We start from the raw sequence: 16,514 nt of genomic DNA, 5'->3' as shown, positions 1-16,514 counted from the left end.
GAGGAGGGGCAGAGGCAAAGGTGCAGAGGTGATGAGATGATCACATTCTGGAGATATTCTGCAGGTAGAGCCACAGAATTTGCTGAAGAATCACGTGGTGCATGAGAAAAAGTTACTTTTTGATGTTTTTGTTGATTTGTATTTTCTTTGGCTTCAGACTCTGGGAGGATGGATTGATTGACTATTCTGGAAGACTCAGGGATGCCCTGATTTGGGGAGAACTTCAGGTGTTCACTTTTGGACATCATAGGTTTGATGTAGACTTTTAGTCAACAGAAAAGAAAATCCCGCACTTGTCCTTCAGACTCTTAGGTCTGGTGGCAGAATGACAGATGCATGGTCATAGGGATACATATGCCTGCGGTGGATGGAGGAGACCATTTTATGGGGCAGAGGGAACTTGGGCAAGACTTCTGAGTGAAGGTGGTGTTGGAGCGAGCTTTGAAGTATAGAGTGAGAGTGCTTGGGGAAATGGGCGGACTGGGGGCTTCTAAACACAGAAGCAGCATAGCACGTTCAAGGGCATTGGAGACTTAGAAGCTCACGCAGCACCTGGAGCACTGCAGCTCATTGGGTCATTCATGACTGTTGAAGCTCGTGTGATGAGGCTTGGGAATCAGGAATAGCTGAGGACACCTGTGGTTGCCTTTACTGTTGTATGGAGGAGAAGTCAGTGATGGGGGACAACTGAAAATACTTCATTTCTTAGGAAGAAATAGCTTGTCGATTCCACAGCTGCTGGGACCCAGCTGGAGAGGAATGCCAGTAGAAAACAATAGAGCAGATGCTCATCTGCGGCCCTGTTTGGTTACTCTTTTATACTCTTTCCAACCAGTGTTTCTCAAGCTGTAAAAACGCTGGGTTCCTAGTCCCTAGTTGTGGTAAAGTATATCATAGACTGAATTTGGTGAATGGCCCTTGAAATCTCTTTGGACTCACTGCCGGTCCCACTCCTGTGTGACTCTGAAAAGCTCAACAGGGCTGCCTGGGTGAAAAGAATACAGTGAAGATACTATGAGAAGATAATTGAACAGATTTTCTTGACATTCAGGATTGAGTAAATAAGAGATTGGATTGTGAAGGCTTTCTAAAATAAAATTTCTTAGGTTCTAGAAGTTACCTGGGGAAAAGAAATTTTAAAAAAATCTGTTAGATGACCAAGTCCCCAGCTCAGGGTTGAGTGTTCAGCAAGTATTTGTGGAGTTGAATTGAAAGCCCTGGGTATGGTCTGGATAGGTGTCCAGATTGGAGTTGTCACTAAGGCTGAAACTGAAGGTAGCTGGGAATTATCATTAGCAGAGTTCTATGATTCCCCATTTCCTGTGCAGGCTTCTCTCTCTTTCTCTCCTGTTCTCCTCAATGGCAAGCTTATTCCAATTAAAGGGAGGCACTTCTTTGGGAAGAAGAGGAACTAAGATGTTTTCCGCAATAATCGTTACTAATATATGTGGAGAATATCCTTACCACATATGATTACTTCATATTCTTCTCAGGAGAGACTGAGCATGACTGAGATGGAAAAATATCTCCGTCGTGAAATACAGCTTGATATGAGTACTGCATCTTATTAAATTTAAGATCTTAAAATTCAAGAATGTAGTCAGCATACGCCTTCCAAATAAACCAGAAAAACAAAATGACGTATCCATCTATGGAACGCAAAAAAGCATTAAGATTGCTGCACCATGTTGTCATAGTAATCAAAATATGCACAAATTGAGAGCCTTAACTAGCGCCAATGGTCTTTTGTTTTCTCCTTGTCATTTCTGTCTTCAAATGCAGTTATTCAGTAGCTTTGGGGTGGAGACGGGCCAGTGGTTGGCAAACTTTAGTTTGTGGAAGAATCACCTGTGTGCTTATTAAAAGTGCAGATAATGAGAGCTTACCACTGTCATTCCGAGCTGCATTTTAGAATCCTACTGTAGCTTGTAAAAATTACCTGTGCCTGGAGCCTTCCGTCAGAGACACTGTCTGAACTGGTGGGAGTGGAACCCAGGCGTGTGTGCCCTGGAGATTCTGTACACCTGAACTTCAGAATGTGTTTTTTCTCGGGCAGTCCAGATGCTTTTGCTCCAAGTGGTCTGAGTTTCATCCTCTGCAAACCTTAAATCTTAACTGGTTTTGGTCCATTTGCTGAATAGTGGCATCCAGTTACGTTAAAGTAGGATGAATACTTAGGTGTATTTCAGATGTATTAAATTATATTAGAATTATTTTTTTCTATAAAAAACTAAGTTAAAACAGTAGAATGACCACTTAGCCAAAAGAGTATTTAAAAAAGTAATAAATATAACTTTGACTACCATTCATCTCTAAGAAGAGATACTTTCTTGGTTTGTTTTCTCCTAATCACAAAAATAGTACTTTTGTAGAAAATCTAAAAAAGTGAGTCAACTGTCCAGAGATGATCACTCTTTGACATTTTGACTTATCACTGAAGTCTGTCTTTTCTGGTGGGTCTGGATGTTGAAAACCGTGGGCTTAATCTGCAGCCTCTCCAGGGTCGGTGGCTAGTGCTACCCTCTCCAGCTGTCTGGCCTCTGATGGTAGCTCACCTTTTCCCTCCTACAGAACTACCTTCCTGTCTCAGGCAATAGTTTGATCTGTCTTCCTCTGTATCCTCCTTTTTCCTACTTTAGGTCAGAAACTCAAGTAGGGGCCCAGGAAGCTCTCACCTAGCCCCAAACTTGTGACACTTTCCAGAACAGACATAGCTCCCTGGGAAAATGTGTTGGGACCAGTGTTGTCCACTCTTCTCAGTCTCCGTTTTGCTTCGAGCAGCACCCCTCCTTTTCAGCTTCTTCTCTTCTGGACCCAGTTCTTTGCCAAGGTCTACTTTAGAGGAGCAAACACCCCTTTCCATGCATGTTTGAGGAACCCTCCAAACAGAAGAGTTTAAAATAAGGAATTAGTGTAGCTTCTTACCACATATAAAGCTTCCACTTAGACAGATTTACTTTGTGTTCATTTTAAATAGATGAGCTAAAGGATTTAAAACTAATTTCATTGTGAAAACTACAGTAATTAAAAAAGTTATCAGTATACAAAGTGAAGCAGGGTTTGCTGTGATTAAACCTTAAAAAAATACCTAGACACAAAGAACCTATAAAAAAATTTAAAAGAGGAACTGCATTTCAGCCTTTCAGTTTTTTCAAATTTATTTCTGAGTTAATCCCCTTTGAACTGGAAATATGTGGATTCAAAAATTGAAAGAGCTATTTATTGGCTTAGTTGCCCACTGGAGACAAAGAATTTAAAATGGAACATCACACCTGTAGCTGTTCTGTCGTTTTTGACTATTGTGTGGGACATTCAACTCCCGTAGTTAGCGTATCAGAAGGCAGCCCCAACCACAAGGTGGTCCTTTTATCTACTGAGCCACCTCAGAGGCAGGAGGCAGGAGGGAAGATGGTGGCTGAGCCAGCTGTCTCTTACAGCTTCCATAACAGAGTATTCAACGCACAAATGGGGAGCCCTTTCAGTGCTACAGGCCCACAGTGAACAGCCCTGGAGTAAGGAATCCTCTTATCAGCACCTTCAGAGAACTTGATGAGGCACTGCTTTCAGGCGACTCATTTGTGTGCCAGGGAGACCTTTGAAAGAACATTCTTTGTAGTCTCCATCCATTGCTGGTGAAGAGATAAAAGTGGATGCATTACAGTAAAAACAGAATTATTAAACACTTGGCCTCACATTTGTATTGAAGGATGAAAAAAAAAAAAGCCAACAGTCTGTCAGACTCTCCAAGAATGCCAAAAGAGTCCTCCATTTCCTCCCTCTGTAAGAATTGTGATAAATTCTGTTGTGAATGCTTAATTAATTGTGGGGCAACAAAGTCAATGATATAGAACTGTAGGGAAAACCAAATTCCATTAATTTGGCTTTGGGCTACAGAAATGGCCTAGAAAACGTTGAGATCGAAAGGAGTGGGTAACTGATCAAATTTAGCATATTCTATACGAGGGAGAGTTGAAAGCTATTAATTGGTGTTCATTTCTGTTCAGTGCCATGTACCACAAAACAGCCAAGGGGCTTCAGGGGTCAGATTGAATTGGATCCCATTTCCCAAGACATCATTTGTAGACTTGTGACTTAGGACACATTTAGTTTAAATGAAACTGATACATTCAGTCATTCATTCATTTAAATATTTAATGACCCCCAGGCTGCTAATTTTTACTTTGTATGATTTTATAAGTATTAAATAGAAACAATAATAGAATACCTGGAATTTTTCTATTTTATTTTCTGTAGTGATAGAAGTGATTTTTTCCCCTGTTTCTTTATTGATTTGATCAAACATTATTCATGCTGTGTGAGTCTTTGGTACTCACCGCCTGGGACTCCTTTCAAAGGTAAGATACAAATATTTACAGGCTGCTTGCCTTCCTGGGTCCCCAGAACGTCCTACTCCCCCTCCTTTGTTTTCTTTCTCATTCTCACCACACGTGCTTACAGTGACTAGTTTTGGGGACCTGCATGAAGCTTATCATTAGGAGCTAACCACAGAGATAAAAGCCTTGAGACATGTGCAGTTACAGAAAATGTCCAGGGCAACTCCTTGTTCTGCTGTTCGTATGAATTTACAGGGCTCCTAGAAATAAGTACTGTACTGTACTGTTACATTCATGAGATGCAGAAACACAGGCTGTTCATTCATTCATTATTTGTTTAGGGTCTATTTGTATGCAGAATTCTCCTGGACAGACAGGGAATTAGAAGCACAGATTATTTGTGCCCAGGTCATTTTGAGACAGCCATTTTTGTTGTTCTCTCTGTCCTTTGCCCTGTGGTATTGGCACCTACAAAGAAAAACCTGAACCGTGGATTCTTCGTCAAATATCCCCAGATAGTAGAAGGTATACTGCCCCCTCACTAAGGTATGAAGTTGGAATTTTTGGCATAACCTTTTCCCTATTTTTAAAATGAGTGGTTCTGTGAAAGAGGGACCCATTTCAGAAGGAGTTGGAGAGCTCTTCTTTGGTGGTGGATGACTGTACAAAGAGTCTGACTCTGTTTTAATTTATGCGCTCTCTGTGGTTCACACCTCCTTTCTCACAGATGCAGAGTCAGATGTTGGGTAATAGAAAAATATGCTCCTGAATTAAGGTGCCAAAGATATCTTTTTGCTAATAACTTCTTCTCTGAATAGAATTGGCGAAGAATATAGAGAAAATATGCTACCTTCTTTTCTCTCCTCTTTTGATTTTAGCAAAGGAATGCTTGGAAATTTTCAACAGGGTTGGACATTTATGTCTTGAAAGGTACTGATTTCTTATCAATTTGAGGTTTCCCACTAGTAACAGCTTCAAAATTGTAGCTGATTACAATGTAGGCTCAGTCTGCTTTAAAGCTTGAAGCCACCATAGTGGAAAGTTACGAGTTGTTGGGTCTCGAAAAGCAGACTCAGTGCCATTCATGTTTTCTCTAGAAACAACAGTGAGCGTTTATTTTTTGTTTCCCGAGAATAAATGTCAACCTGTGACAGAATGACAGAATCTTAAACATTCACACTAGATTTACGTTTTTTAGCAACGGAAGACACTGGTGTTGTAATGTTATATATATACACACAGTAAGTATTTAGCAGGGAAGATAGTCTGTAAAACAAAATATAATTTTTTTTTTGAGGCGGACTCTCACTCTGTCACCCAGGCTGTAGTGCACTGGCACGATCTCAGCTCACTGCAAGCTCCACCTCCCGGGTTCACATCATTCTCCTACCTCAGCCTCTCAAGTAACTGGGACTACAGGCGCCCGCCACCTCGCCCGGCTAATTTTTTTGTATTTTTTTAGTAGAACCAGGGTTTCACTGTGTTAGCCAGGATGGTCTTCATCTCCTGACCTCGTGATCCACCTGCCTTGGCCTCCCAAAGTGCTGGGATTACAGGCATGAGCCACCGCGCCCGGCCAAAACAAAGTATAACTTTTTAAAAATTTGAATTAATATTTGACTTACAGTAAGTAAAAGGATAAGATGGCATATTGGCAACATGCAATTGCAGATGATCCCATAAAGCAATACCTTTGATAGATTGCCCATTTCTGAAAGAGGAATAGAGGGGAGGAGTAGGTTTTATAGCATACCAACGTACATGACTTGTGTGGGAGAAACAGCTCTGTTATTGGTGGCAGAACTCAGATTTAGTTCTCGATGCTGTGTACCTTATCCTGTGACTTAGACGAGTTGTTCACTAACCTGGCTTAACCCCTGTCCTGTTGAGGTGAGCTGAGCGTGCAGAGAGCAGAAGGGAGGTGTTTAACACCCCCACCTGTGTCTTCCGAGTGACCAGCTTCCTTTATGTTCTCAGGCGTCATCCCCATTTAACTAAAAAGTAATCACACCATCACACATGGCTTACAGAGAATTATTTCTGTCAAACTCATGAAGATCCTGTGCATTTTAGACACACAGCTTTTCTTTTAGGGAACCATTAGGGAGGATATGATCAGATTTGTTTAAAGTTTAGTTAAGAAGCAAATATGCAGTATTTAAATTATGCCTGGTACATTGAGGGCACAATGCGGTTTCTTCCTTACAAAGGGTGATTTATGGTTAACAGAAAATGGAGAAAATAGTTGCTATATTTAGTTTATTCACTCACTCCAGGATTCAGTTTACCATAAGTGCTGAATACTTTTGTTCTTATGTATATCATTGATGCTCTGAAATGTCCATTTTGATTTAATTTTTTTGCTTAAAACCTCAAAGATGCTGTTGTGGGGATGCCTTTGCTAAGGGAAATGATGTCATCAATTCTGAAGTCCATTTCTTTTTTTCCTTTTCTTTTTTTTTTGAGATGGAGTCTCTCTCTTGTTGCCCAGGCAGGAGTACAGAGGCGCATTCTCAGCTCACTGCAACCTCCACCTCCCGGGTTCAAGCGATTCTCATTACTTAGCCTCCCAAGTAGCTGGGATTAGAGGTGTCCGCGACCACACCTGGGTGATATTTGTATTTTTAGTAGAGATGGGGTTTCACCATGTTGGCCAGGCTAGTCTTGAACTCCTTACCTCAGGTGATCCACCCACCTGGGCCTCCCAAAGTGCCGGCATTACAGGCGTGAGCCACCGCGCCTGGCCATCTCAGCTCCATTTTAATGATAGAGAGCACTGATGAACTATTTTAAGCACAGCTATCAGGAAGCTCAATTGAAATATTTGTGTTAACTCCTGGAAAAAAATTTTTTTAGCAGTTTCGTATCTTGTGAACAACTCTTTAAAGTATTTCTGCCATGTTTAGAACAATATGTGAAAATGCTTGTCAAGTGAAAAAGTGTATGTCGTGGGAAACACTGCCCTGTGCTTAGTGAGGTGGTTCTTTCTAAGTCCAACCCAGGGCAAGGCAGGATTCACTTGTAGACTAATAGCACTAACAGAATTCTTGTGTAGACCACATAGAAACTTTAAAAGCAAGTTTCTGATAACGATGGCATCAGTGATAGTCATGTAAAAATGTCATGGAGACTAAAATTCTCTGCCAGATTATGTCGAAACAAACGTGTAAGTGCAGTTTTCATTTATCCATTAGTTGGGTTCTCAGATGAAGTCTAGAAGCATATTCTCTACTCAAGAGGCCAAACTTCTACATGTTAATCTGTTTTAAATTTGCTTTTTCGGAAGACTGGAGCTGTCACTTAAACCACAGGAATATATCCGTTATAAATGAAGGCTGGTATTACTTTTCGCCTGAACTGGATGATTTTTAGAAGTATTGCTGATGATACCGGGTTCACGAATGATTTCCCACGTTAAAGGTTATGGAGCATTCAGCCTAGAAGAATAATTGTCGAAACTTGACACTTGTTCGTTGGTAGTCTCCCTGCCTTAGGGCCTGTTGGAAACAATATTTTTGCCACAAGGGATCCCTGTGTTTTAAGACACCTAACATTTGTGGGAGCTTTTTCCTAACCAGCTTGGTGCATTTCTCATCTCTCACCAAAGCTGCGGTCAGAGCTTCTGATGGGTGCTGGACAGCCACCACCTGCCTGCCTTCCCTCACCTGCTGCCTTGCTCTGGCGTTTTCCCTCACCTGGACTGTTGCCATCGCCTCGTCACTGGGTCCCCTGCTCCTACCTTGCACCTGCACTCAGAAGCCAGAATGACCTTTTAAAAGCATCCGTAAGACCCTGTCATTCCTCACCTCAGAATGTTCCACTGCATTTAAAATAAAATCCAGCTCTGTAAACCCATGGGATCTGACCCCTCCTCACATCTGCCTTATCTTGTACCCCTCTTCCTCACACCCCTGCATTCCAGCTACCCTAGCCTTCTTTTCATTCCTTGCCCAAGCCTGGGCAGTCATCTTCTGTGTCACAGGCTTTATCGCCACTGTGTGTATCTGCATAGGGCAGATTCTTCTTGGTATTTCAACACTGGTTAAATGTTTCCTTCTTGGAGAAGCCTTCCCTAACCATCCAGTCTGGAGCAGCCAGCCATTTCCTTTAATTGGGTTATTTAAAAATGTCTGTCTCTAACTGACACTTTTTATTTCTTGTTTTCCTCCAAATAGAATGTCGTCTCCACTAGAGCAGGGACCTTGTTCATCTTTATTTGATGTATCCCTAGGCCTCAGAACAGCTGTTCAGGAAATGTTCGTTAAAGGAATGTATTAATGAATGAAGCAATGATATAGCCAGTATTTCTAAGTTAATTCATAAGTTTCCAACATAAAGCAAAAAAGCCTTGTCAGTATGTACAGCCATGTCACTGCTGAATGTACACTTTCCTTTAAAACAGCAAAACAAACTCTCAGATCCTCAGAGTTTGAACCTCTTTTCTGAACCTCTGAAGTTCAGGAATCCTAGTCTGGGAACTTCCTTGCTTTTGACAAAGTGTTCACAGTGCAGAGATCTTAGAACAGAATTTGAATTGGTTCTTCTGCCACTCCCTCAATAGACTTAATTTGCAAGTAGTTTTGCCCCCAGGGGAACCCTGCCTCTCCTATTAATACTGTCACTGAACTCTATTGGAGTTCTCTGCTAACATAGGTCCCCTTCCTGGAGTAGGGGCATCAGCTGCCTCCTTTGCTTATTAAAAGGTATTTGGGTACATGTGGGATCAACCAAAGATTCTTGGTATTTCAGAAGCATAGGCAATTTTATACGCTGGCATTTGGTACCAGTTGGATTTGGAAATATGAACATATAGTGGTAAGGTGGATGCTTCCCTAGTCACCATATCTAGATATATATTCTAAACTATATTTGTTGATTTTTCTGCTCATACATAGAAGATCTAAACATTTTTGAACTTAAAAGCTAAAAGCTTACTGCAGATAAACCAGATTTTCCCAATCTACTAAGTAAGCGTTTTTTTCAACTTTTTCAGGTTATCTGGGTACAGTATTGCTTCAGTGAACTAAATAAAACTTGAATAGACTCCAATAGTTAATGAAGGCTTCAGCCTGACCCACACCGTGGTGGGGAGAGGTCGGCTGCTCGCTAGAGTGCTGGCGGCTGCCCGCCCGCGGAGCTGTATGCCCTTGGGCCTTGTCAGTAGGTTCAGGTAGTATCTGTCTTCACTTAGCAACATTTCTTGAGATTTCTTGCTGTGAATATAACAGTGTCTGTGGTTCTCAGGAATCCTAGAATTTTGGAATTTTACAACAGAAAGGGAAGCCACATTCTGTTGAGGTCACAGAGCAAACGGCAGAGTTGGGCCCAGAACCCATTTTTCCTGCCCTGTCACAGTACCTCCCTGCACTCTTACTTATCCCCGATTGCCCTTCTATCTTTCCGAAGTAGCCTGTGATGTTTATGTCTAAAGTTTAAAACTAGTTATTTAACTTAAGATTGAAAGTTAGTGATTTTTTTTTAAATCAGACAAGGGTTCTTTCCTGTAAAAATCCTTTCTGTCCCCACAGACTTGGTTAAAGCCCCTCTCTGGGCTGTGTTCGCACACCCTGGGCGTGGCGCTTGGCTGGCTTCTTGAGGTAACCTGTCTGAATGTGCATTCCTTGAAGCAGGGGACTGGGGCCCGTGGCCTTACTATTGTCTCATTTGGTTTTTGTTTTAAGTTTCCAATGCTGATTTGTAAATGTGCAATGCTGTTATGAAATCTTTGTCTCCATATTGGTGAATGTTGGTAATTCTTTGTAGATTTATAGTGGCCGTTGTGAAAGTAACTTTTGAATTATTATGTCTTCACAAAAATTCTGACTTTCTGCCTCTTACCTAATCTTAAAAAGTCAGTCAGCTCCATAGGAGTTGGTGTATTGGCCTTCAAGATTTGAACTTAGCATGGCCAAAAAGCTTGTTTTTCACAAACCGTCAGAATTGTCCCCGCATCTCAACCCTTTATTGTCAACTTTTTGAAGATATTTAATAATGACCAGTCCTGAATTTAACCATTTTGTACTTTGAGGAGTAACTTGTCCCTGCTGCCCCTTCAGGGCCTGTGTGGTCTCTGAGTTTGGCCTAGCTTTGAGCTGAAACAATGGAGAAGCCCAGCTAATGCTTTCTGAGATTCCCATGGCTGCCAGATGAACCGAGCAACGAGATGATGAGATGACGTCTCCTTAGCGAGGGTCAGGCGGCCTTGCGGGACCTGCCAGTGTCTGGCTCACTCTCAGTCCCTTCTCCACCTCTCATCACTCTCACGCACCCCTTCCTTCCTGCCACAGCAGACCATGTAACCTCACGCAAGTAAGTGCATGTGATCCTCCATGCTGTTCTGCTTTTGCTTGATTGGAATCCTCTGCCTAGAACTTCTTCCATTCTTTCTTTTACTCTTTCTCTCTCTTTTTTTTTTTTTTTTTTTTTTTTTTTGGAGCGGGGATGGAGTTTCAGTCTTGTCACCCAGGCTGGAGTGCAATGGCATAATCTCGGCTCACTGCAACCTCTGCCTCCCAGGTTCAAGAGATTCTCCTGCCTCAGCCTCCCGAGTAGGTAGGATTATAGGTGCCCACCACATACATGGCTAATTTTGTATTTTTAGCAGAGACGGGGTTTCACCATGTTGGCCAGGCTGGTCTCGAACTTCTGACCTCAGAGGATCCACCCAACTTGGCCTGCTAAAGTGTTGGGATTATAGGCATGAGCCACTGCACCCAGCCTCTTCTACTATTTCTTTACACACAACTCAGGAGGTGAAATTGCCAAGAGTGAGGTGGATTGGAGTTAGGCATAGAGAGGGAAGTGCTGTCCCAATCCCAGCATGAGCCTCTGGACAGATGGAGGCCACCTGCTGCAATGGGGAGGACAGGAGTCAAGCAGATCGGGGGGTTGGCAGCAGGCAGGGGGTGGTGCAGAGATCACAGGTTTGGATGGAAAAATGTTCAGTTTAGGTGCTTCTGAGATAGCCAGGTAAAAAAGTGAGAAGAAGAGATGCATTTTTGGATCTGAAGCTCAGCGAGAGGTCACAAAATTTGGAATTGTCATCATATTTGAAATGAAGTGGATGAGCTCTCCAAGAAAGAGGATTTGAAGAGTGAGACGGATTCATAAAGAATTGCGACGTTTAGAAATAGAATATGAGAAATGGGATATGCAGAGACAAGCGGAAATAAGGAAGAGTAGCCAGAAAAGATAGAAGGAAACCAAGAGGGTGTCAAACCTGGAGAACTGAAAGATGAGAAGCGATGCCACCTAGGCTTAATTGGCTTGTAGGGAGGTCATGGTCACCTTAGCAAGGTTACTAGAATTATGAGAAATATACTGAAGGGTGAGTGAGTGGGAGGATGTGGTGACAGCAGGAGAAGAAAATTCCTTCCAGAAGCTTGGCACCGCAGAAAAGTAGAGAGGTAGGGCCCTACTAGAGGGAGTAGGAGGGTGGAATGTGAGACCATTTGGTCGTTTGGTTTCTTTTGGGAATTTTCTTTTTGGATGGATGATACTAGGGCTTTTTTTTTTTTCATGCAATTAGAAAAAATTCAGTAGAAGGGCCAAAGAATATTACTGTCTTCTAGCTTGCTAGCAACTGATGGTTTTTAGCAGACTGGTGGATAGTACTCAGTAGTCACAAATACTTACGCTAAGTAGGACCCACTTCTCCTATAAATTTACATTTGGAATATAAAAGAAAAAAAGGTTGGTGTTAAAAAGTTTGTTCATTTGAGTCCTATATCCTCGTTAGACAGGTAAATGGTATGGAGAGGTTTTCTTTTATGAAGTGCTTTGTTATTCTGTAGGAATCCTGTCTTACACATAAATGACAGCAATTTATATTAAGCATTTTCCTTCACTAAATCTTTAGTTTGTGTCTTTTAATAAAATGCCACTGAATTTTCCTGTCAGCAAGAGGGGTAGGTAAATTTGAATACAGAAACTAATTTAGCAGTCATTTAGTTAGGAGATGGAGATTTTAGAGCTGCCACTTCTAAAAGTGGAAAAGATGAGGATTAACTGACTTTTTTTTCTTACTTCTGCGGAATAAAAAATTAGAGCTGAAAAGGATCAAAGCCCAAAATGCATGACAATGGCCGTCTTTTTATAGGTGAATTAGGTTGGAGATTGTGAAGATGATTTCATTCACACCTGCACAGGCATCCTTTGAAGCTCATTACTTTTTCTTTTGGTGTTCATTTAATAAATATATTCCTGAGAGAGGCATATTGAAGTGTGATTTACGTTTCTTTAAAAAAAATTAAGGACTCCTCTTGCCATCTGCCTAGCATACTTATGAATGTCCTTACCCCAACTTTTAGGATTTAGAGTTTCTAGGAATCCAAACCTTTAAAGCCTGAGCAAAACACAATTGTAAGGTAAATTTAGTATAAAGAAAGGACAGTTTCAGTAAAAACTAAGCATAAATACATTTTGTATCACTTTCGATTTGGGATTTCAAGTGATGATATTTGCTTCCAGTAACCCAAATAATTGGCAGATAGTTTGGTGCAAAGTGAACCTATCAGAAGAGACGGGAACTTTGGAAAACAATAGTCTTTAGTTAGTTGGAAAGGGAAGGCTGTGATTTTAAATGGCAAGCACCATCCTAGAAAGCAAGGAATAAGTATAAGAAAAAGAAGAACCAAAGCAGTATAAATATCTTGAAAATCTAGTTTAAAATAAATGTTTTGGCATTTGGGTTTAAGAGTGAAGGAGCACACTATAAACTTACTAAAATAATGAGTTGAAGTTGGTCGTATTTTATTGTCTTGTCTTGTCTTGTATTTATTTTTTTGAGACAGAGTCTCTCTGTGTCACCCAGGCTGGAGCACAGTGGTGCGATCTCGGCTCACTGCGACTTCTGCCTCCTAGGTTCAAGAAATTCTTGTGCCTCAGTCTCCCAAGTAGCTGGGATTACAGGCAAGCACCACCACGCCTGGTTAATTTTTGTATTTTTAGTAGAGACAGGGTTTCACCATGTTGTTCAGGCTGGTCCTGAACTCCTTACCTCAAGTGATCCGCCCGCCTGGGCCTCCCAAAGTGCTGGGATTACAGGCGTGAGCCACTGCGCCCAGCCAGACATATTGTATTTAGATGTTTATAATAGTTTCCCATTACAAATCAGGTTATTGCTTGCTTACACTGGTATATGGGTAGGGAAGAGGAAACAAGTTTTGAAATAGAATTTGCTGATCTAGGCCATCCATACTGGTTTATTTGTAGGAATAATAAGAGCTTATGTCCTTTGAGAAATGTGGAGTTAGATATTGATTCTAGTGAGATTCCAGCATTAAAAAACTGTTCATTTCAAAGTTTTATTACTTTATCTGTCAGTAGCCTTGACAGTTTTATTTTATTAAAATTGGCCAAAACGGCAATGATTTGCATTTATTATATTATGCCTTTAGTGCTGGAAAATTAATACACCTAGGAAATACGTGACAAGGGCATAGTAGATTATTTTGAGGTATGAGCTGCTGTGATTTGTGTGATATACAGCAGGTAAGGTATTATATGGTATAGTCATAGATGATAATGGTACATTATTTTGTTCTTTAGATAGTTGGTAGGTGGTTGTTGGACTCTATCCATTTTACATTTTTATTTAGCGTGTGTACTGCTGGCTCTCTGCTTTGGAGATGGTCCTGGATTTAAGACAAAAGCAGATGCAAAATGGTTTCCCGACTAGGATGATAACACTAAAATCATGGGATATTCATTTTCTCAGGAAATAGAATGAGCAATTTCCTGAGCAAATGAATGCAAGCTAAAGTTGTTGATTTCTGCCTCACGTCACAGTCTAGAGTAGGTGGGTCGTGGTCCAGGAGGTCATCCAGAGACCCATGCTGGAGCGGGTGGCTCTGTCATTCCCCTGAATGTGACATGTCCAGGATTGGGTTTAAGACCTGCATATCCAGCCAGTGGGAAAGGGAAATCTAAGGCAAGTGGCTTTGTCTTTCTGAAGATGACCTAAACATTGAGGGCATTTTTTTTTTTTTTCTGTTGTCTCCTTGGTCCAGTCTTAATCCACAGCCACAGCTCATTGTAGTCTCAAGCTGGGTGAAGGGCACCTGCTAAATCTGAAAGCTTAGTTACCAAAAGAAGATGGAGAACATGGATTCCAGAGAGCATATTTCCAGCACAGACTAGGAGCTCCTTGAGATGGGGGGTAGTGGTTACAACAGATGGCATCTCTTTTCTAAACCACAAGCAGTGCTTGGCTTATATTTGGTACTCAGTAAGTGTTTGGTGCGTTGAATTGACTATTAAAGCTAATTCTTTCCCTTCCAAAAGATGGAATTTGATCAAAGGCTCCAAATTCTGCAGCGCCCCACGACCTTTCCTCCTCCTCCACTGTTTTCTCTATGTATTTAGGCCATTTTCCGGGATAAGCATACAAAAGAGAATATAATATTTACTTTTAAGATTTGCTTGAAAATCTAAAATGTATTATAACAGGAAAAAAGAAAGTCTGTTCATTTTATTTGCCTCACTACCTTTCTCTGTATTTGGACTTGATATTTACATATGCTTCGGGCAACTAAGCACATGCCAAATTGATACATCTCTTTTATTCAACAGAACGAATATCTGGTGATTGTGAAAGTAATCCTAAATAGAAAACACAGATATAGCATTTAGTTTATAACCTAGATTGGTATTTGTGATGTTCCCTTTTTCTTCAAATTATTAAATATATTTATATATATATAGTGAAGCTAGGAACTAAGAAGTTACTAGTTTTATTTTTGCACAATTCTATATTATACCAATTATATAATTTGCTTAAAGCACTACACTAGTCCTTTGCTTATATTTTTACTATAAAATTAGAATTAGGAAAGGAAATTATATGACAATAATGAAATATTTGTACTTGAGATACTTATTCCATATACCTAAGATAAGAAATTGCTTAAAATGACATGGTATCTATTTGGCATAATAGCAGCTCTCTTGCTACTTAGAGCAAAAATCTGCTTTTAAAACATAGTGGCATATCTTATTAATAGGAGAAAAATGTAATAGCAAGAAATAAGTTATTTAGGTATTATCATGTTCAGTGTCCTCATTTGGCACGTGTGGAAACCGAGGCACGAAATCCTGAAACATCTTGACTTGCAATCTTTGGGAAGATGGTCATATTTTAGAAGGTCTTTTTAAAGGATGTATCAGCAGATTATTATATATTAAGATCTGTTGTTTGAGTTCCTTATGAGATATGAGATAAACTTACCCGTCAACACTCAAGGGAAATAGGGGGAAGCCAGGAAGAAGATGAGAATTAACTTGGGAGGGAGGGAGAGGTGATCCTGCCTGTGCCCCTCCAGCTATGGCCAGTGGAACAGATCCTGAGTCCCTGAAGAAGCTGCTGTTGTAGCTCGGTTGCTAACTCAAAGAGGGATAACTGGATTAGGAGAAAGCACATGGGAAAGGCATTTGTTCCTTGAAGTGTCTGTAGATTCGGGGGGTTGGGAGGGCCCCTGTGTAGAGATAGGGAGGGGGAGGGAAATGAGAAAGAATGTGTGCTTCCATTATTAAACCATTCAAGCGATTGAAATATATATGCAGGTGATACAGCAAATTTTTTAAATTGAATATAAGATACTTCATTATTATGACATTTCTTTAATGTCATTTCACATTAAATGTTGTGGCAAAAATCTAATAGGAATAAAGCCTGTGATCATTACAAATCAACTTTTCCTCCTAGATAAATGTTAGTTTTGAGCCCCTGGTGGGCACCCATCTCAGTGGTGAAGTTGACAAGTCATCTGTCGGGTGTGTGGAATAGGATAGGGTTTGGTAGCATCTCCCTCTCTCTTTGTGGTTCTCTTGAGCTGTTCACAGTGAGCATCCTAGTTTTCTTGCAGAGGGAAGGTAGCTGCACGGAGTGACCTGATCTTCCCTTTTTTTTCTGCTTGCAGAACAATCAACCATGACGACCGAATCTGGATCAGACTCGGAATCCAAGCCGGACCAGGAGGCCGAGCCCCAGGAGGCGGCGGGGGCGCAAGGGCGCGCGGGGGCGCCTGTGCCGGAGCCGCCCAGCGAGGAGCAGCAGCAGGCCCTGGAGCAGTTCGCCTCTGCTGCAGCGCACAGCACCCCGGTGCGGAGGGAGGTGAGCCCAGGCCAGAAAACTAATGACTCCGTGTTTGCTGAGCTGCTCCAGGATCATCTTTAACCTTG

At 41.3% G+C, this 16,514-nt stretch overlaps 1 protein-coding gene across 1 annotated transcript in view; it reads left to right on the top strand.

Moving 5' to 3' along the window:
* Nucleotides 1-16,514, top strand: part of EPB41L3 (erythrocyte membrane protein band 4.1 like 3) — a 157,905-nt gene that overhangs the window by 40,409 nt on the left and 100,982 nt on the right. Inside the window, 1 exon segment of the mRNA XM_050767433.1 lies at nt 16,253-16,446. Coding sequence (XP_050623390.1) covers nt 16,253-16,446 — 194 coding nt within the window.

This window comes from Macaca thibetana, chromosome 18 (assembly GCF_024542745.1).
Source record: "Macaca thibetana thibetana isolate TM-01 chromosome 18, ASM2454274v1, whole genome shotgun sequence".
Lineage (NCBI taxonomy): Eukaryota > Metazoa > Chordata > Mammalia > Primates > Cercopithecidae > Macaca > Macaca thibetana.
Note: the sequence above shows the minus strand (reverse complement) of the source record. Positions and strands in the feature narration are given on the sequence as shown.